Source organism: Phocoena sinus, chromosome 10 (assembly GCF_008692025.1).
Source record: "Phocoena sinus isolate mPhoSin1 chromosome 10, mPhoSin1.pri, whole genome shotgun sequence".
Classification (NCBI taxonomy): domain Eukaryota; kingdom Metazoa; phylum Chordata; class Mammalia; order Artiodactyla; family Phocoenidae; genus Phocoena; species Phocoena sinus.
The window spans coordinates 63660821-63681695 of NC_045772.1; the positions used below are offsets into that span (position 1 = coordinate 63660821).

A 20875-nucleotide genomic window follows, 5' to 3' on the forward strand; every position below is an offset into this window, starting at 1 on the left:
AAGAGGTGTAGCTCTGTCAGCAGATTAAGTTCTGCTCCCCAGAGAGGGTGCTGGCAGGGAGGGTGAGAGAGCCTTGGAAAGGTCACACATGGTGGGGAGGAGCTGGCAAAGAACTAGGAACTGGGAAGTCCCAAGAGAGAATGACAAGCCCCATGGCCAGAGATGCCAGCGTGGCAGCAACTCTGGTGCCAGGCAGCCTGGGGGAGGGGGAAGGGGATGACCAGAGGTTTCTGAGGAAACCTCAGAAGAAGCTGAGGTTTCTAGGAGAAGCTAGAAGGGGGCTGTATTTTGCGAACAAACAGAGATCCATTGATGCCATGTGGGGCCTGGCAGAGGTCTACGTCAGCCCAAAAGCCCAGACCCCTCCCTGCAGCCCTCGCCTCATCCCTCTTGCAGCTGAGGTACTTCTTTAGCCATTAACTGGGCTTGGGGACAGGAGTCCTGGTCTGTGTGAGGCCTCTTTGCCTTGCCTCCCTCCCCTCCCCTCCTCCCCCCACATACCCAAAGCAGGCAGCACTGGGGCTGATTCTACCCCTCCCAGAGGACAGGGAGAAAGCCCCACATATGGAGAGGGACTAGGCAACTCCATTTCTGGTGCGATGAGGTGGCAGGAGGCTGCGGGCTGCTTGTGCTTCAAGATCTCCAGGCAGGTGGCCGGGCCCACAGGCACCTGTCCTCCAGTGAAAAGCTGAGAAGACGCTGCTGTGTGGGGAGTCCCAGAGATCGTGGTGGCCAGGCACCCCAAGCTTCTGCCTGTCTCCGCTGGGGTAAAGAGGCTGCCTGGCCTGGGCCCCAGCCCTGCTCACATATGTTCTGGATGATTCTGCAGGCAGCGGATGAATTCACCTACTGGCTGATTCTCGTAGCATACCTTGTACACAGCCATGAACAGAGGGAACCTAGAATGGGGAAGGACAGAACCAGCTTGGCCTCCAGGCAAACCCCCTAACCCTCCACTCCCTACTCTCCCGCCTTCGAGCTCAGGCGGACTCTGGCTCTCAATTTCCCATCGCTGAGAATGTGTATTTCCTAGCCCTGGGGTTGAGGGTCAGGTTTTTATTCCCCTGCTCCCTATCGTATTGAACTCGCCTCCGTGATTCCCTGGCGTGAACTTTTTCCAATTAGGCAAGCCTCAGTATCAGCAGCTGTAAAACGGGGTCAATATAACAAAGTAGTGAAGAAGTGATTATGAATTATGTGAAGGTGCTCAATAAATGCCAGTCTCCTTCTTCCCCACCTGTTGCTCAGGCTGCTCCCTTTACCAGCAGGCTTTACCCTGACCAGCCGCGAGCAGATCTTCTGAGCCTGTTTCACACTCTCTTGCTCTAGGATTCTTTCTCAGATCAACCGAGTTCTGCTCTGATCAGCCCATCACCCCCGCTGTCTTGTGCTCCCTGAAAAGGAGCACCTTGAAGCAGAGGCTTTCCTTTTCCTCACACCTCAGCACCCAGGACAGGATTCACGGAACAAAAGGGTTGGCCTTGGGGGAGCAGCTTAGACTGAGGGTGACGGACAAAGAGGCAGAACAGTCAGAGGAGCTTATTCCTGTCCACCCCCGTAGCAGAGGACAAGGAGGAAAGGACAGAGAGCGGCCACGCAGAGGGGTCCAAGCAATGTGGTATAAAGAGCACTAGACTGGAAAGAATTCAAAGACAACGAACAAGCTGGGGGACAGCGGGCATAGCAGACCCTGGCCAAGCTCTAGGCTCTGTCTATAAACGTAAGATAACATTTCCCTCTCTGCCCACTTCACAGACTGAGGAGGGCTCAGGAAGATGAATGGGGAGAGCACTTCTGTCGGTGGTTCCCTCCATCAGTGGGGCTGGGGCAGACGCTTACTTGTCCAGCAGGCCCTTGTGCTGGAGGATGCTGTGTAGCTCCCGGGCTGTCTGGGGCCCCTGCAGCTTCTGCCCATTCAGCATCTCTTTCTCCAGCTGCTCGATGGACTGTGAAGAAAATAGGACAGGCAAATGGAAATGGGAGAGGAGGGTTGTCAGTGTGAGACAGAGAGTCTGGGACTCTGGGAGGAGGTGGGTCTTAAGAGGAAAGGAAGGCTGGGAATGTTCCCAGCAATCTTAATGTCTGTGTTCAAGAGATGCCTCAAGCCACGTTCCTCTCCCTGAACACCTACAGGGCCCACCCTCCATTCTTCATTCTCCCCAGGGCCCACCTTTCCTGTGCGGGCGAAGGCCTCGGCCACCTTGCGGTTCCGCCCTCCGTAGCAGGTAGTGATGAGATCAGCAACACCGCAGCTCTCCAAGAAGGTGGCAGGGGACACAGGGCCACCGCAGAAGAGCTTGGTGAAGGCGATCATCTCCATGAGCCCCAGTCGGATCACGGCCGCCTTGGTGTTGTCGCCAAAGCCCAGCCCATCACAGAAGCCGGCCCCCACGGCCACTATATTCTTTGAAGAGTGAAGTCACGGGTGAGAAAGGATCCCCTCCCGCAGGCCCCACTTGGGGCCTTCAGCACCTGCCTCATGCTCCTCCCATCAGCCATGACAGGCTCACTGAATAAGTGAAGGAAGGTGGGTGGGCTCCTCAACTATTTTCACCTCTTGGTTTTCCCACTTGCTGCACTCCCTTCTTTTAGCCTGGGCTTGTGCTTTCCGGCTCCCCAACCCTGCCCTATACTCCATCCTTGAGGACTTTTCCTGAAAACCAGTCTTCTACCTCGCCCTCCCAACCACGGCTATTTTGTTCTATGCCCCCGATATCCATCCATAGGTCTGTCCAGGATCCAGAGTTCTGGCCATCAATCCGTCTGGGTGTCCTGGACATCTTATCTCCCATTAGCCTGAGTGCTCCCCCAGGGCATCTCCTCTTCCCCCTGGACCAACCTTTGGAGCCAGGGACAGGGATGTCCCACAGGGGCTATAAGGGAAAGGAAGAAGGAAGCCCAATGTCTGATGGTAAGTAATCGGCAGACCTGAGCGAGCCTGGCCTTGCTTCTGCCCGTCTTCCCATGTGTATGAGACTTGGTGGGGAAGGGGAGTGAGTGCCTGGAGTCCCAGCAACCTTGTACAGCTAAGCCAGGCCCTCTTTCAGGGCCTTCTCCCCACCCCATAGCTGCCTCTGAAGCCCTCTCACCTTTAAGGCCCCACAGATCTCTACTGTGTCCACCTCTTGCACCACCGTGATGCGGAAATTGGGTGTCTGCATCAGCTCTTTCAGAAGCTGTCCCTGGGCCAGGTCCTTGCAGCCTAAAGTAGGGAGGGGATAAGGCTTTAAGAAGGGACTCTTGACTCTTCTTCCCACAACTGCCCTAAGCAGGACCTATAGCTCTTTCCGTAGGGGTGCCCCAACTCCCCTCACCTTTGATGCTGGGATCTTCTTCCTTCACCTGCCTTATGGGGAGAAGATGGCTAAGTGGGTGGGGAATATAGCCTGGGGAGGCGATGTAACTGGAGTTGCATTATCTATGTGGGTGGTGGGGTCTCACCAATGGTTGTCTCACAGAACTTCTCATCAGCCACCTCGCTGGCAATGTTGGCCCCCATCAGCACGCTCATGGGGATGCCAAGGCGCTCCCCAATCACTTCAGAGATGAGCTTCAGCCCGTTGGGGCCCTCGTCTACCCCCTGGGCACAGGATGGAGCTCAGGCCAGGTGCCTTTTATCCCCAACTGAGGGCTTCCCACCTAGAAATCCTGCCCATTGCAAATTCACTGTTCATCAATGTCCCTCCCCAAAGGTCCTCCCCTATTCCAATGCAGCCAAAGCTAGCTGTGAGGAGAGCAGATAACATGTGAAAACGAATCCATCTGAAAACTCTCCTTCCACAACCTGCTTCTCCAAGGTAATGTATCCCCGCCACATCCCTAAACAGCCCACTCCTGAGTACCCCCAACCAACTTCCATCCCAGCCACTGCTCCAAACCAGCTTCCCTTCTCAACTCCTCAAACCAGCCCACTTCTTGTATCCCCTAGGCATCCCTTGTACACCTCCTAAACTCCCCAAGACATCTGCCTCCAAACCCATCTCTTATCTACTCCCCAACCAACCTCCCCTTCCCAGTGGCCCCCCGCATCTGTTTCTCAAGCTTCCCCAAAGCCAGCTCCTCTCTTCGGAAAACTCCTGGCCTACTTCTGCTCTTTTCTGTTTGTCGCACTTCACCCACCCTGAGCCCCACAGCAGTTAGCTGCATCCCCATCCACAGGAGGGTGTCCCTGGCACCTTAATAAGAGATATGCCAATGGTGTCTGCCTTCAGGTGGCCCTTGAGCTGATCACAGATCTTGCCGATGAACTGATGGGGTACCACAAAGATCAGGATGTCAGCATCCACTGCAGCCTGGACCACATCTGGGACAGCCACCTGTGGGGGTGACCAGTGTTCACGGGCCTGACGGACTGCTTCTAGCCCCTGTGGAGCCCCATGCAGGAGATCTAGGAGACAGGGTGAGGCTGGTGGGGAAGAAGGAGGGCAGTTTGGGGGTTGAATCTGGAAGGGCTGAACCTGGAGGAACAAGACACTTCTATTCCTTCCGCCTAGCCATCATTCCCTCTAGGTTCCAGCTGTCCTGGGTTCTTGAGGACTCCTGGAAACCTCCTCTCAGCACTCTCCTAGCCCTTGGCTGTGGGACAGTGAGGGAGGCCAAAGGAGGTCTGGGCTTGGCAAGAGGAAGAGGCCAAGTAAGATTTCATCACCCTGCTCCTTAGGGCTCCCAACTGGGAAGGGAGAGCCCCAGTCTTCCTGCTGTCTTTCCTGCTCCCCCTTTCCAGGTGGGGAGTCAGCCACATGGATCTGACCAAAGACCTTAAGTCCAAGGAGCTGTCTCCACATCTACTAATAACCCAGTGAATGAGTAACAGGGTTAGAGCCCGAGGCAGGCACTACCCAGACCCCAAGTCTGGGGGCCAGAGAACCTGTCTTTGGTTGCCACAGAGACCAACTCCCTCATCCTCTCCCCGTCCCTTTCCTGCCTGGGAGCCCACGGGGTGGGGTGGAGATGCAGGGGGATGCATTCAGGTTCTCCCCAGTCCCAGGAAGTGCTCAGGGGAGCAGTTTGGGGGCTGTGCCCAGGGACGCCCTGTGCCTGGAGTAGCCCTCCTGAGATGCTTCTCAAGTACAGGTGGCACGTGAAGTGGCCCCCTCCCAGCAGGAAGCACCCCCTCCACTTCCCTCTCCCTTCTTACGGGGCGTTGGGGCTCACCACATTGGGGGGCAACTTGTGCCCTGGCAGGTATTTGACATTCTCATGCTGTGTGTTGATGACCTCTGTCAGCTTTCTGCCCCCGACGTCTTCCTCAAACACCCACATGGTCACCCGTGGGTCAAAGCGTGCCAGCTGGGCTGCATTGCCACCCACAATCTTGGCGATGGCTGAGCCCCTGGCAGGAGGGGGAGCACAGAAAGTGGAGGAGCGGGGGCGTGAGAGAGGAACGGTGGCGGGGAGGGGACAGTGCTCCCCCTCAGGATGTCACAGAAGCTACTGGATTATTTACCTGCCACCTTCCTTGTCACCCCCTCCCCGTGACGCTGCGTCTCTCCTGACCTAGCAGTAGAAAGGAGACTCAGTTTCCTTTCCCTCACACTTTGCTGCTGGAGAAGGGGGCCAGCCTCCTGATCTCCCCCCCCCACCCCCTAACCCAGGCAGCCTTTCAGGCAGGGAGCACTCTGGAGGCTCCCTTCCCGTGGCGAACAGGTGCTGCTGCCCGAGACGCAAGGGCCAGGAGCGGTCTGGGCATTGTCTGTCCTGCCGGGGTAGGCACAGAAGACAGCAACAGGGGTGGGCCAGGAGCTGGAGGCATTTCCTCCCCACTGGACTGCCTCCTGCCCACCAAACCTCCCTCCCTAACCTCCTGTATACTTGAGGGAGCCTCCCCTTCCACCGCCCCCCCCCCCCCCCAATACTCCTTGACAGAGCCGCTTACCAGTTACCAGAGCCTACAATGCAGACTTTCTTGCCGGCCATGGTGCCGCTTTGCTGCCTGAGCCACCAGCTGGGTGCCACTCTCCCCAGCTCCTCTGCCGGCTGGGAGCATATAACTCCAACACACGTGGGTGCAGCCAAGCCCCGCCCCTCCAGGGGAGGGGAGGCGGGCACCCAGGGAGACAGAGTCTGGCAGGGCCAGGGAAAGGGAAGAAAAGGGTAGAGACAGGTGGGGAACAGGAATGGGGCCGAGACCAGGCCTGCTTTTCCTCTTAGGTTTGCCCGCTGACGGTGCTGGCACGCTGCTTCCCTCACCCCCTCCCTCCCCGCAACGGTTTCATTTTAAGGTCTGCCAAGACCGGGCCCAGATAAGGAGCGAGTGCCCGGTCCCCCCTACTCCCATCCCCTAGCACTGGAATAAATTGTATTCAGTCCCAGCAGCAGATACAGGCATGCCTTCTTTTCCAAGGTAGGAACCGCCCCCCACTTGTCCCCCCCAGGACCCGGAAAGCTTTTCTAGGGGTTCATCCTCTGGCGATGACGGGTCACGTGTTGCCCCACGCTAGCCCCACTGCAGGGCTGTGGGTGAGTCAGGTGGGTGGGTGTGGCCCCTTTAAATAAGAGCACATAAGAGGTAAGGGCCTGCTCTGGGGGCAACCCAGCCCAAGGATAAGACCCCATGGGCCCAAGAAACAAAGCACACCAGTGGGCCTCTCCTCACCTGAATGTTTCCCAGGAAGGGGGGCAGGAAAGCCCAAAGTTGGAGGCTCTGATGCCAAGTGGCCCACAGGTGTTTTGCAGACTCTGGGCTTGAGGAGGAGGATAGGAGAGAAAAGAAGGCAGCCCAAGTGTTCACTGTCCTTGAGAGGTACTGAGCTTCCTTCACTTCTTTCTTGGGTTTCCAGGCTAACCCCACACTAGGGGCGCCTTCAGGTTAGTGGCTAGTTTGCAGAAGCCAGAAGGGAAGGGAGGCAGGACCTGGGGCAGTTGTGACCTCTGTAGAGCTTTGTGGTCTCAGATGCTGTAATCAAGAGCAAGTGGGGTGTGTGCTTCTGGGGGGAGGGAGGATGGAAGGGACGCACAGCGCAGTTCAGGGCTCTGCATCGCCCACAGCAACCTGTTTAACTACGAGGGGGAGCTCTAGTTTCTAGGCTGATGTGGAGAGTGGGGCAAAGGCTCCCTACACTCCCTCCAGCTGTCTGTGCACCTTGGCCTAGAAAGCAGATAGCACTGTGTGCTCACGTGCTGACCTCCTGGCCCGGCCAACTGCTGAGTGGGTGTTTCCATCCCCCTGGGCTGCTGCTGGCTGCAAACAGTGATAAGCACTGGGCCAGAGGGGAGTCAGTGTGCAATCACTGGGTAAGGGTAAGTGGCCCTGAGGTCAAGACTGGGGAGAAATGGTTTCCTAACTTCTAAGGACTGCCTGGGAAAAAGCCCACCACACTCTACTCCCATGGCCAGGGAGTTCCCTTAGGGGGACATACGTGAAATCAGCAGTTGACTGTTTCTCTTAGGAACAAAATTATGCCTACTACAGAGCCAGCCCCCCAACGATCACTGTTATTGCACTGGCACTGCGACAAACGCACCAGTGCCAGGCTGCCGGCTGGGACCACTGATTATGGGTGATGGAAGAGAAAGAATGCTTCTGTCCCTGGCACACAGGATGAGAACCCCAAAGAACGGATGTTTATGCATAAAATGACCTCTTGTGTTTGCCTAAATGCTTCCATCTTTTTGTCCCTACGATCATTTTAAGTAGTATGGAGACAATTTGTTCATTTATATAGGAATAAAGAGTGTGCAGAGATTCAGAATTGGCCTGTCACAGGCCAATTATCTGTACCACGAGGGCTCTTTCCCCAAGAGCAAACTGCAGATTTGCTTGAAATTAATAATGGTTCATCAGCCATTCATTACACATGTAATTAGCCTGGGTGAAAACAGATGCCATTTCAATGTCCTTGACATCAATCGTCTCCACTCCCAAGTTATCATCACCCACACACACTCTTCTGCTTTCCCCACTCAAGTCTGATCAACTCCCACATTCCAGACTGGGAGCAGTGCTTGTATCCTCGGTGGGTTTGACTGCACATACGCAATACTTGAGTGTTCACGTGCATGGAGGCAACAGTTAATTTTTTAACTACAACTTTGGAATGTAGTTGCCTTCACCCTGTGTTCTAAACCCCCTTCTTGAGTAGAACCAAGCTAGGTAATGGCACAAAGGAGGAAAGTAAAGAACCACCAGGTGGGAAGCAGGCATGATGGAAACTGCAGCAGAATTTCATGCTTCTGCTAATGGGACCCAATCCCGAGTCTTCTCAACTCTACCAGTGAAGGCTTGGTTGTCCATAGTATGAGGATGACAGCAGCACTTGCACGCCAGTCTCAGGAACTAAAATCTTACTCAGGGTTGAGAAAGTGGAACCTTAAAGAATGGCAGGCACACAGACCACAAACGTCTTCAGTCCTCATACATCGCCGGCCCGCAGGAAGACAGGAGCCCTGAGAATTCTAGAGGAGGCTCAAGTTCATCAAGTGTAAGGGACCACAGGTACCCGAGGATAGCACCCTCGAGCCAGCAGGTGCCCTGGGGAGTTCAGAAGGACAAGGGAGAGAATGGCAGTGCCACTGTTTTGTTAGAATCTTCCTTAACGGGAACTGAGGACAGGACTCTCAGATCCAGTGATGAAGCCCACTACTCCCAACCAACACCTGGCCTGCTTGGAGCACTGGGGCTGACAGAACAAGCTCTAAGGTGAGAACCTGAGGTCCCCAGGGTAGAAATCTTGTTTTTCACCATACCCCCAGTGCCTAGAACCACAGCTGGCATGCAGCAGGTGCTCAATAAATATGTCAAATAAAATGAACAAACACCATGAGCATGGCTAATGGTATCGAAGAAGAAAGCTCAGGGAAGAGCTCTCCGTCAGTAGGTAGGGGGACCCATCCTTCAGAAGATTCTTTTATTAAAACTGGGTGACATCGATAAGGAGACAGTACAAAAAAAATTTTGGTCCATGAAAAAAACATAGTAATTCAATTAATAAAAAGTTATCTTCAGGGACACTGTGTAGGAGTGCTGAGCTTCCTTCTCATGGTTCCAGCCCCAGGGACAGAGGCTGTCTGTCCAGTGTCACTCTGGGGAGAACCTTTCAAGGGAGGGGTGGGATAATGACAGGAAGGGGAAGACAGGGAGGAAGTTCTGCTGTCGCCAGTGTGGGACAGTCAGGGATACAGGGCTGGGGCATGAGCTCGCAGAAGCCTGAGGAGGGGGTGGGGAAGCAGGGGCTTTGTCAGTTCTGCGGGTTTAGAGCCCATGCTGAACGGAATTCCCCCTCTGTGCCCAGCTGTCTCCCACCCTGCTGTGTTGAGTCTGCGAGCCTGGGATATGCTAACTCAGGGGTGATACAACCTGGAAGAATTTGAGGCTCTCCTGGAAAGATGCAAAACCATCTCAGTTGCAAGGGGCCAAGATCACAAGGTCCTGCTGCTACCTGAGGGGTCTGAAGCTTTTGAGGGCAGGGGCTGGGGAGTCACAATCCTGTGAGGCAGGGAGAGGGAAGAGTCACAAACCCAGCTCAGAGCTATTCTCCAGCCCTAGGCGCTTTCACTCCTCAGTGCCCTAGAAGTCACCAGTGGGTGTCAACTGGGCAGACAAGGGACAGGAAGACAGGGATGGCCCAGGGCTTTTACCCGTTTGATTTTAGGCCTGTTTCTCCATGAAAGGATGGGGGAGGCAGGGTGGAATGAATGAATGAGTCACACCTCCAAGCAACAGCAGGAAGGAACAGCCTCTGCCGGCAATGACAGTACCCTAGGTGAGGGCCCTTGGGGCTCTGACAGGGAAAGGCAAGATTCCCCAACTCAAATGCCCTGGGTTAGGACAGATAGGAGGGAATCCTAAAAAGCAGCTACAGGGAGTGTGGTGAGAGGGAGCAATACTAAGAGAACAAACTCCAATACTGATGTGGACCCCCTACGAGGGAGTAAGAGAAGCACTGGGCCAGCAGGCCAATCCAGAGGGCTGCGGACTGACCTGGGGCTCAGTGGAGCCCAAGAACCAGGATTCCTCTAGTGCTAGAGGGCAACAAGTGAAGGGACAGTTTGCTCCAAACCTGTGGAGGGAAGGAAGGAAACTGGATTCTGTTATCAGGAAAGCCGAGATCAACTAGCTTATAGAGTGCCCCCAGGCCTGAGTCTCGGAGAAGGGGCTAAAGCTCCCAACTCCTGGGTCTCTGAAGGGCAGGATCAGTGTAGCTGGTCCCCTTGAAGACCACTTGGCCTTAGGCCCAATCCATTCAATGCACTGATTACCACTACGGGTTCTCTCTCTAATACTATCTAGAGGTCCTATGCAGACCAGGGGAGGGTACAGGCACATGGGAACTTTGTGGGGCAAAGGGAAGCTGGGGGTAGGAAGGGATGGGGTGGGAGAAGAAGAGGGTAACAGGTATCATGTGAGACCCTCTTCAATTCTGGTGTTGTCCTAGAACCAACAGCATCCCCTGGAAGGCCCCAAGCAAGACCAAGGCAGGTGCTATGAGGCAGGCAGCACAGGGCCCAAATAAAGAAATCGGTGCAGCCAAATCAGGGCTGTGGGAGAAGCCCTATGTATTTCGGATTCCCAGGGCTTGCTCTAATTCTTGTCGTCTCTGCTGCACCTAAGGAGAAAATAGTGGAGGGAGCGGAAGATGAGACAAACCAGAAGTTGGTACCTAACACCACTGACCCCCATCAAGGGTGCAGACCCCCTGCCTTTTGTCAGTTTCTCCTGTGCACCCCAGGTGCCTACCTTGGAGTAGAAGTATCGGCACACGGCCTCCTGTGCCCAAGGCTGGAAGTAGAACTCAGCTCGGCGCTCCTCCTCTGGGTTACCCACCACATCAGTCATGGTCTGAGGGAGATGGGAGGGGGAAGACACAGAAGAGACTTGTTTCCTTCCTTGTCATCTGTTATGGACTGAATTGTATCCCCTAAAAGATGCTGAAATCCTAGCCCTCCCAGTACCTGTGAATGTGACCTTATCTGGGAATGGGGTCTCTGCAGATGATCAAGCTAAGATAAGGTCATTAGGGTGGGCCTAATCCAGTATGATCCTTATAAAAGAAGAAACTTAGACACAGAGACAGACATGCAGAGAGGAAAGATGATATGAAGACACATGGAGAACACCATCTGCAAACCAAGGAATGCCTGAAGCTACCACAAGCTAGGAGAGAGGCCTGGAACAGACTCTCCCTCCCAGCCCTCAGAAGGAACCAAACCCTGCTGACACCTTGATTTCAGACTCTAGCCTCCAGAACCATGAGACAATACCGTTTCCCTTGTTTAAGCCACTCAGTTTGTGGTACTTTACTACGGCGGCCCTAGCAAACCACTAAAACAACACCCAAAGTCGCCTCTGCTGTCAACAAGTCATTGCCTTGTTCAGGGATCCTTTCAGGCACCCCCCGTCCCTTGCTCCTCTTCTCGGGCTACCTGCAGTCAATCACCACAGAACAGGCAAGCACTGAGGACACATCTCACACATTCTGCGCTCATTCCTACCTTCCTGCCTGAGCTTCTGGCGCTCCCCTCTCTGGGATATAACTCAAATCCCAAATTCTCCATGAAGCCTTCCCTAGCTATTCTAGCCTCATCAATCTCCCTTCTCCTTTGTATTACCTTTTTGGTACTGGTGAGTTCCAATAATGTCTTACATGATTTACTACTTTTTAAATCACAGTAACATGGTTTCTCCGAACAGAATGTGTGCTACTTTGAAAGAGATCAGGTTTTCCACTCTGTATCGCCTCCAATACGGGGCACAGTGACAGCACATAGTTAAGTACTAGATAAACACTTGATGGTTCCACCTCCATTTCCCTACTTAATTATAAAATGGGCCCTGGAACACACTAAAGAAAGTCTGGTCCCTCACTTCCCCCCGGCTCTCTTTCTCATGCTGCGGAAACAGAGCAAATGTATGCCTCACGGATCTAAGTCTCTTTGCACCTGTCCCAGGTTCTTTACCTTGAGGTCCCGGCACTGGGACTGAAGCCAGTCATTGATGAAACCCTGAGGGTCTCTGGCAAAGCTCAGCATGAACTCTCGCTGGGTCTTCAGCTGATTGATAGTTTCTATTGTCTCATGGATCTGAAAGGAAGAAGGAAGCTCATAACATTTTCACACTGGGGAAATGCAAAGTTAAATGGCAGGCAGTGTGTGACTTCTTGTGCCGCTGTCAACCTAAGAACAGAGTGCAGCCCACAAATGGCACTGCTGCCCCACCGCTCAGGCGCTCGGCATTCGCTTAGCAGGTGATATGCACCGTGTCTCTATACACCCCACGTGAGGGAAGTTTTCCTTTTAGTCTCCACAATGTCCACTGTGGATGACGCTACATGCTAAATATTTAATCCACAGCATAAATGGGTCCTGAAACACTCTCAGGTAGAAAAGAAGTGGTACAGAGAGCTGTCTCAAAAGCTGTGGTCCATGGGTTTTGTTCTTCGTCCTCTTCTCATTCTCTATACTCTTCCTGGTGATTTCATCTACTTGTATGTCTTCCAGTACCACTGACAAGGTAATGAGTCCCCAGTCTGCAGACCAGAATCCATTTCCCAAACTCCAACCAATCCACCTGCTTGACATCTCAAGACACCTTAAACTCTCCAAAACTAAATTCACTACCTTTCCCCAATACCTGCTTCTCCTCCTGTTCCCAATCTTAGTAACTACAACTGTACACCCCAGCTGAAAACCTGAGGGTCGTCGTAATGCCTCTTCTCCCTCACACCTCACCCCACCGTCTCCATCCAGTGTCCAAATCCCTGCAAATTCACCTTAACACCTTCCAAATCTACCTACTCATTTCCATCCTCACTGTCAGGACCGTAAGTTTAGGCCCTCGACACATCTCACATGCATCACTGCACCAGCCACTTAACTGGGCTTCCTTCCTCCACATCCGCCCCCATTACAATTCACTCCCCACCATCCTGCCAGTGATCACTCTAAATGCAAAGAGCACCAGGCCCTCCAGTTTTCAGGACAAAGTATAAGCCAGTTTTCCCCGCAAAGCTGCTTCATGACGAGGATCCTGCTTCCCTATCCAGTTTCTTTTCCCCAGCACCCCGAGCTTTATCTAACACAGTAAGCAGCTTGTACTTCTTGAACATGCCAGGCTCTCTGCTCATCTTTGGGCCTTCATATACCCTGCTCCCTCTTTCTCGAATGGCCTCTGCCCCCCCAAGCCCCTAAGCACCATCCTCCTTTCTCCCCTTTCGTTGACTCCCATGTCGTCCTTCAAGATTTAGTTGGGGCATCAGCTCTTCCAGGAAGGCCTCCCTGTTCTCCTTTGTGTTCCCAGAGCCTTTCTGGCTTTACTTGCATGGACTATGTCTGATAATGGTATCGCTAATAACAACAGGAGCAGCAGCGGCCATTTGTTTTTATGTGCCAGATACAATGTCATGTCTTTGCATACACTGTCTCATTCAATCCTCATAACAGCCTTATAAAAATACGTACTATGGTCTCTATTTCGCAGATCAGAAACTGAGGCTCAAAGCTATTAAGAGGGATAGCCAAGGATCAGAACTCATGTGTGTCTGGCTCCAACCAGCACCAAACAGAGTGCCTAGCATTTACTGGGTGGCAGTACGTTTTGAATGAATATCAAGAATCAAAAGAAGCCAAGAAGCTGCGATAGAGGGCTGGTGGCACCCAACTATCCAGGGCATGGTCCCTACCTTGTTGTCTAGAGTGGCAATCTCCTGCTGGCTGGCAGTAGACAGCAGAAAAGAATTCATCTGGGTCTTCAAGGTATCATCCACTTCCACATCAATGTCGTAACAAGCTGTCTTTTTCTGATCATTCGGGTCAACACTGGGGAGGAAACCAAAGGGGCCTGGTAAAGGGCTTGTCCCCTAAGACCTAATTACACAGGGTCAAAAAGATGGTCCAAGACTGAAGGGCAAGGAGCCGACTGCAAAAGGGCACAAGAGACCTCTTCGGTGTGACGGAATTGTTCTGTACGTTCCTTGTGGTGACGGCTACAGGATGTATACATTTGCCAAAAATCATCAAATTTTATTTTAAGTGGGTGTAATATATTGCATATAAACCTCAACAGAGTTAATTTTTTTTAAAAACTCAATGGTAAAAATTCAAATGTTACAAAAGATATCCAATGAAAAGTAAGTTTCTCCCTCCCCACAAGGAGACCATCGCTACAGTATCTTCTGTATCTTCCCCCTATTAAACTAAAATTGACCCTGAAAATTAATTCAAATAAAACACATACCACGCAAAATAAAAAGTGGCCTAACTTTAAGCCCATGAATATGGGACAAACTAGCTTCTACTGACCCAGTGTATAGGTTGTAGGAGTTACTATTGGCTGAGTGATGATGGTTCAGGGTCTAATGAAAGGAAGGCTAATTAATATGGAATAAAGGAAAGAAGGCAAAGACTACATCCAGCCAGAAGACATGCTGCTTTGAGGAGAAGGTGCCTTCCTTCACTCCATATCTGCCTAGAGATGCCTTGCTCATCCATCTTCTGAGCAGAAAAGCAGATGGAGGTAATGGAGTTGGAGTCTCAGCTTGGAATGTCCTACCACCCAGAGAAAAGACCGTAGCTCATCAGTGATGAGCTGGTAAATGTCTAATAACTGATTCTCCAAAAGAGAAGAAGAAGAAGAAGAAGAACAAGAAGCCCTGACTTGTAGCATTTGCTGATTTCTGTGTTTTAATAACACAGAAGACATGATTGATTTCAAGATGCCAACATTACATCACTGATCAAGGAGCTGGGAAGGGATGTGCAGTAGCACATCATTAGATGGTATTTCCACCATACAGACACAACAGACAGAAGTAACCTCGAAAACACAAACACCAGTAAACTAATATAATAATTCAGAGATGATGAATTTTTGAGTATATATTACCCTTATTTTTAATATAATGTATTTAATTGCAAGTTTGTATAATTTAACCTTAAATAACGACTGTGTTTAACAACCTGCTTGCAAAATCCCTGAAGATTTTGAGAACTGACTTGTGCAGCTGGTGCAAGCCAGCTCCAGCACACCACTGCCTTGCACACACATGCTTACCTGATGACATGATTAATGATGATGGGCTCTGGTGGCATAAGCAAGGCGTGGAGCCGTTGGGGGATCTCTGAAAACTTCATACGCTGAGACTCAAAGATCTGCGGGAAAAAGGAGAAGCAGCTAAGAGCACAATTAGTGCTCCAGTGGACTTGAGCAAAAGAATGGGTCCTTTTCTTACCTGCTGGAGGTACTTGTCACAGATGACAAACTCCCGCTCATGTGGGTCCTGGAGCTTATGCGTCTTAATATATTGCCACAGTGCTTGAATGATCACTGGACGGGTCTGGGTGTGGATGCCCAGCAGCCGAGCCAGACGAGGGTCTAATTTAAACTGAGGAGGCTACAGAGAACCAAAGAGTTTGGGATGAAGCTAATGAGCTGAGTCTATGTGCATTATGAGGTGCCTGGCATGGCCATACGTTCAAGTCAGTCAACAGGCATTAATGCGGTGCTTTCCCTGGGGCAGAAAAACACTAACAGGAACTCAGAAATGACCAAGACCCTATCCCTATATTTAGGGAGGTAACAGTCTGGCGGCAAATTACCCACAACTAGACTTAAACCTTTAAATGTCAGACTGCTGATGGGATGTGGCTGTGAAAGCTGGACCCCCTCACATCACACAGAATACCTGGTAATCCAGCATCAGCAGGACAGTACACCGTACATTCACGTCTCCTGGCCGCTTCACCTGGAAGCCATCTGTCTCCTGGGTAGTGGCGGTCCTGTGCCACTACAGAGAGGAAGATGTCAGGGGGTGCTCTCCCAGAGGAAGAGCTGGGGTGGGAGGGAAGAGCTTCTGTAATGACTGAATATTCAACTTTGATTACTGAAGCTACTGGAGAAGAGCAACGGCATGAGACATTTTAAAAAACTGCACATGACTTTGGGATTCCTGTCTGTAAGTCAACTGACCTTTTCATTATGACTGCTCAGGGTCACATTTAAATTAGCCTGATCTTTCAGTGATAATTTTATCCACAAAAATGGATAATATACATGTGTATAGTAAAATAACATAGCTATCATCTGTTGGGTACTTACTATGTGCACGGGTATTCTAAGACATTTACTTGGATTATCACATTTAATCCCCACAACATCCATACGAGATAGGCACCATTAAACCTATTCTACAGATGAGAAAACTAATGTTTAGAAGAGTGAAGTAAGCTGCCTAACGTCAACAGCCAATAAGTGGTGGAGCTGCTATCAGAGCTCTGGTGTGTCAGATTCTACAGTCCACGCTCTTAGCCACTATGCTCTACTGCTGTAAAGTTAAGTTCAATACATTTACAGATTTCTATTGATTCTATGACTTACTTCCCTTATTAGATGGTAAAGACCTTCCCATGTCTCTTAGTGGTTGAGGTTAAGGGGCTGCAGCTACACTGGCAAAGAAAGGAGCAGGTTAAGTTCACCTGGAGCCCTGGACTGTCTTATTCTGGTTTTGACTATATCCCAAAGAACACTGTTGCTGACATAGTCTTCAGAACACTATGTAACCAGGCATTACAATAAAAAATTTTTGATGATTTGGAATGTGAATCTAAACAGAGCAGGAACCAAAAGCAAGTCCCAGATCTGTAAAAGTAGCCTTGGCAAGGACTAGAACCCTTAGTTAACCCCCTTAATCACAGCACTTGTTACCAGGAAAAAGGTTGAATGGTGTGTGGATAACTACATCTCACCATTTTTAATAAGCAAGATGCAGAGATGGCTTGGCATGTGTAAGAGGCCTCCATCAGAATTTCCCTTGAAAGTAGGGGCAGCAACCAAGATAGTAAAATTTAAAAGGTGGGACAAGTCAGACTGGAAAAGCTCTTGGGTCCAAACGGTACCAGAACTGAACAGCTAGTGCCACCTGGAGGCCAACGTGCAAACTGCATTGGAGGAATTGTACACCTGGGGTAACCCTTTATTCATACCTTCCCCTTTCCCTAGACATTAATGTTTGGCTCCCAAGTCCATCATCCTCCAGTCATAAAGTCAAAGCAAAGCCTAGAGGACAGAACTACTCACTTCCACCAGATGGTTATCTGGCCCATACAGGTCTTTGTCCAGTTCGATCACCAAGGACTTAAAAAAAGAAGAGAACTTCCTCTTTTGTTTGGTGGCATCATATTTGGACAAGGCTGACTAGAGGAGAGAGAGGAGAGGTCATGTTAGAAAAGGCCAGAAGAAATTCCCCAAAACAAAGTCCCATAATAAAGGAACCCACAAAAGCAATGGGAAAAAAACTCAAAAATGTCTTCTGAGAACCTCTTAGGAGATGGCAAGGTATGTGTCTGTGGATACTGAACAAGTCACAGTAGCAATGAACCCTGAAGAAGCAGCCTATAACACATATAGGGTGACTGACGTACCCACCTCATTTCCCCAAGGGAAATGGGGCAAGTTAAGCCAAACCTCTGCACATAATAAAGCGAGTCTAAACAGAGAAAAGTCTGACTCTACAGGGGAAATGAATCACTGGTAATAAAAAGCCAGAACAAAAACAGCTTTATTTGGATCACATGCCACCACCGGTAGATGGACCGGACCTATACAGAGAAAAAGGAGGCTCTGACACTGAGCCCTGGTTCTCCTGAAAAATGCATTCATGCTGGCTCGCCTGTGAACAGCTAAAAATAGAGAGCCAGAGAGTATAAGGAAATGGCAGGTGAGCTTCTCCAAGGAGCTTCTGGGGTGGGAAGTTTGGGGGCTATCACCAGTCAGCTGATGTTCCCATAAAGCAACGAAGAGCCTGTCAGAGAAATCTACCCCACGTAAACTGTGAAATGTCTCCAATGGAAGCTGGGAAGATGGAGATGCCACAGTGGAGATCGAGGACCTCAAGGATTCAGAGAGGAAAGCATGGCCCAAATGCTAAGTGCAAACTCACTTGGTTTAAAAAAAAAAACTAACTGAAAAATCTGCAGATACTGCCAAGTCCAATGGCTAGCAGCATCAGGAAGGAGGTAAACAACAAATCAAATCCCACGACAATAAGGTTCTCGATATGATACCACAGAGGGGGCCAAGCTGTGGGAGCCAGAAACAAAGAACCATTGTATTTTAGTACAGGGAACACAGTGACCCTCTCCCTTCTGTTCCCAACAGGAGCTGTAAGCACCAGTCAGGCTTCCTGCCAACCAGACAATACTGCTTGTTCCCAGCAGCTCCCACCCTAAATGCCGACCACAGTGGACCTTGAACTCACATCCTCCAGGAGCCGTCCTTCTACCCGAAGCTCCCAGGAAGCCACCGTCCCTTCCCCATCCTCGGCATCTGACTTAGCCGGATTGAAAGTGTTAGAAATGAAAATTCGCAGCTTCCGTTTTTGCTGAGGAAGGCAGAAAGAGGATTGATAGTGGGGCTTCAGTGGTTTGATGTTGAAGACAAGGGTCTCCCCAAACCTGAAAATGACTCCTAACAGACTGGCTTACTGTCTACCCAGTCCTTGGGGTGGGTGGATGGAGATTCCACCTAGAAGAAGAGTACAGGCCACTGGCCTGAGTGCAAGTGCATTCACCAGGATGTCAGATGGACAGAGTCATGCAAGGTGCCAGGTTCCCAAGGTGGCAGAGCAGTTGTAGCAAAAACACCAACAGGGTATCTTCTGGTGCAAGAAATATCAAAAGCCCCTCCCCCTTCGCTGTTCTGTTCTTATGCTTCTAATGTAATTCTCAGTTCGTAGGCAGAAGGGAGAGATGTAATTTAAATGCCAAGGAGAGCTGTGCTACGCCTTTGGTTTCCCATCCCAAGCCTGCTGAAGGTTCCCGCGGCCTCTCCTTTGGCTCTCTGCCTCGCACTCTCCTGCGTTGTTACCTTGATGGGACGTTTCAAGGCCTCCTGGATATCTAGCCGTTTCCTCATGATAGTCTGGTCCAGTTTCCTTTCAAAAGCCAAGAGATCCATATAGGCCTGGGATTCTGGTACCAGTTCACGAATCTTAGGAGCAGAAAGATATCATTGGGATCTAGAGCTGACCACCTCTATTCTCAAGCTCACCACACCTTCAAGAAGACCTATAATAGCCTGGACTCACCCTTTGAGGTAGAATTTTGTCAGCCATCTTCTTTTTCTTTGCACTGTTTGGAATAAACACTCTTATCAGGATGGGATGGAACTAGCCAGAACATGAAGACAGGCTGTCCACACCTCCGTTTATAGTGAAGTGAAGGAACTGCAAAGCCTGTCTCAAGTCAGACACCCCCATCCCCCCAAAACGCAAAGAATTTTCAAGAATGAGCACCGTCTGCTGACACAGCACCACCACTTCTTGGTTGAGGGGCTCCCACCACCTGCATCCTCACAGGCCTCCTCCTCCCTCCCTCCCTCCACCCTGGGGTCATCTTACTTGTGGTTCCGATTTTGGACCGCCTGCTGCTGGACCTGCTGGATCTGCTGAGGCGCAGGTCTCTTGCGGGACTGGTCCATCCCTGACTGGGCCAGGCCAGGTCGGACTGAAGGGCTCCCCCCATAGCCAGGGGGTCCCATGGAAGGTCCCTGAGGTGTCATTCGGCTGCCTGGTAGCATACCTGGTCTCTACACAGGGGAGAGGACCCAGAGATGTCATCGCTTCCCCTGCAAACCCCACCAAGAAAGGCAAAGTGGGGGAGGCCTGAGTTCTTTGAATGAAACAAGGCTGAGGGGGTGGGGTGGAGCACAGTGGTGGGCTGGGAGGAGAGCCCTCTATCTCTGTGAAATCTAGATGACTGGAGCTTCCTCAAATATAGCCCCAAAGCTAAGACAGCTAGATTACACTCAAATTCTCCCCAGTCTATTTTGTATCTGGCGCATTGGACATCTCTAATTCCACATTTGCTCAGAGAGTACTGCCAGCTACTGTCTCCTCAGAAGCTGACCTCAATTTGCCAGCTACACCTTCTGTGTTCCTCTGGGCGCTGGAGCTGCCTAGGCCCTTTTGCACACAAGCTCTCACAGGCCCATGCTTCGCCCCACTTCTTCGTCCACCCTGATTGTACACCCTGACTCCCCAAGAAAACAATGCCCCTGGGAGCAGGTGAGGATGCTAATTGCCTCCCTTCCCTTCCCCGCACGGCCTCCCTGCACCCCAACTCACGGCCCGAATCCCTCCCAGGCGAGTCCCTCCTACTCCTCCCCCCACCCCTGTCACTCCCAGGCCCCCGCACGGCCCCGCCCCCGGCCAGCGCGCCCCTCCTCCTGCCGCACTCACCGGATAGGCCGCTCCGGGCATCGGGGAGCGGTACAGCCCTTGACCCGGCGCCGGGCCCATTCGCACCGGAGGCCCCGGAGTCCCGCCCGGACCCAGGGCAGCCGCCGCGCCCGCCCCTCCTGAGGCTCCGGCGCCGCCGCTCGGAGCCACAGACTGGAAACCCGCCCGGGCCGCCATCTTTCCCGGAGCCGCTGCTGCAGCTGCACAAAGAACCGGAACCGGAACTCCCCCCGCCCCCCGCGCGCCCCCCGCGCGCCCGCCCGTCCGCCCGGCCGGCCCGCCGGCACGGGAGGCTCGGGGCAGCGAGACTGTGGGCTAGGGGGAGGGGGGGGACAAGCGGAAAAGGCGTGTGACCACTCCCTCCAGCCTTCTCGGTCCGGGAGGGGAAACCATAGAGAGGAGCTCTGGGATAGAGAGGCCCTGCGAGCGGGCGCCCCCAGGCCGACGGAGGAAGACGACGAACTGGAAAGGGGGACCACAGCTCAGGGTGATGGAGTAACTGCTTCATCTTGGCGCAATGCGTTTAACTTTACAAAGCGCTGATTTTCCTTTCCTTCTCTTCCTGCTCTAAGCCCAGCGCGCTGAAGAGGAGTACGCACTGTTTACTCCACTTTACAAACAGGAGAGATGAACTCAGAGTAAATAACTTGGCAAAGTCAACCAACAAGTTAGCAGTAGAAGTCGAAACATAGAATCCAGATCTTCTG

At 51.8% G+C, this 20875-nt stretch overlaps 2 protein-coding genes and 1 long non-coding RNA gene across 8 annotated transcripts; 1 reads left to right on the top strand and 2 right to left on the bottom strand.

Annotated features, from left to right (window-relative positions):
- Positions 1-266: 266 nt before the first annotated feature.
- Positions 267-7398, bottom strand: GPD1 (glycerol-3-phosphate dehydrogenase 1). Of its 3 annotated transcripts, none has more exons than XM_032644775.1 (9): positions 5876-7398; positions 5447-5496; positions 5155-5332; positions 4176-4316; positions 3442-3580; positions 3090-3202; positions 2171-2404; positions 1840-1946; positions 267-899 (listed from the first exon to the last, which is right to left on the bottom strand). In XM_032644775.1, the coding sequence occupies exons 3-9, from the start codon at positions 5260-5262 to the stop codon at positions 803-805; spliced, it is 939 nt and encodes a 312-aa protein (XP_032500666.1). In that variant the 5' UTR covers positions 5263-5332; positions 5447-5496; positions 5876-7398; the 3' UTR covers positions 267-802. The 3 variants fall into 3 exon arrangements, with proteins under 3 accessions (XP_032500666.1, XP_032500667.1, XP_032500665.1); XM_032644776.1 differs by lacking the exon at positions 5447-5496 and having other exon boundaries at positions 5876-6063; positions 6596-6808; XM_032644774.1 differs by lacking the exon at positions 5447-5496.
- LOC116760232 lies at positions 2298-4344 on the top strand. The gene is made up of 4 exons (XR_004351682.1): positions 2298-2425; positions 2727-2911; positions 3693-3797; positions 4212-4344. It is a non-coding gene; the product is annotated as an uncharacterized LOC116760232 (long non-coding RNA).
- Positions 7399-8767: 1369 nt separating the features above from the next.
- SMARCD1 (SWI/SNF related, matrix associated, actin dependent regulator of chromatin, subfamily d, member 1) lies at positions 8768-20509 on the bottom strand. Of its 4 annotated transcripts, none has more exons than XR_004351681.1 (14): positions 20169-20505; positions 19329-19516; positions 19017-19059; positions 18797-18919; positions 18189-18311; positions 17009-17125; positions 15618-15719; positions 15165-15326; positions 14987-15084; positions 13617-13752; positions 11896-12018; positions 10676-10777; positions 9920-10544; positions 8833-9424 (listed from the first exon to the last, which is right to left on the bottom strand). XR_004351681.1 is itself a non-coding variant. In XM_032644772.1 (14 exons), the coding sequence occupies exons 1-13, from the start codon at positions 20343-20345 to the stop codon at positions 9927-9929; spliced, it is 1566 nt and encodes a 521-aa protein (XP_032500663.1). In that variant the 5' UTR covers positions 20346-20509; the 3' UTR covers positions 8833-9424; positions 9920-9926. The 4 variants fall into 4 exon arrangements, 3 of the variants coding, with proteins under 3 accessions (XP_032500664.1, XP_032500663.1, XP_032500662.1); XM_032644772.1 differs by having other exon boundaries at positions 9920-9998; positions 20169-20509; XM_032644773.1 differs by having other exon boundaries at positions 8768-10544.
- Positions 20510-20875: the final 366 nt, after the last annotated feature.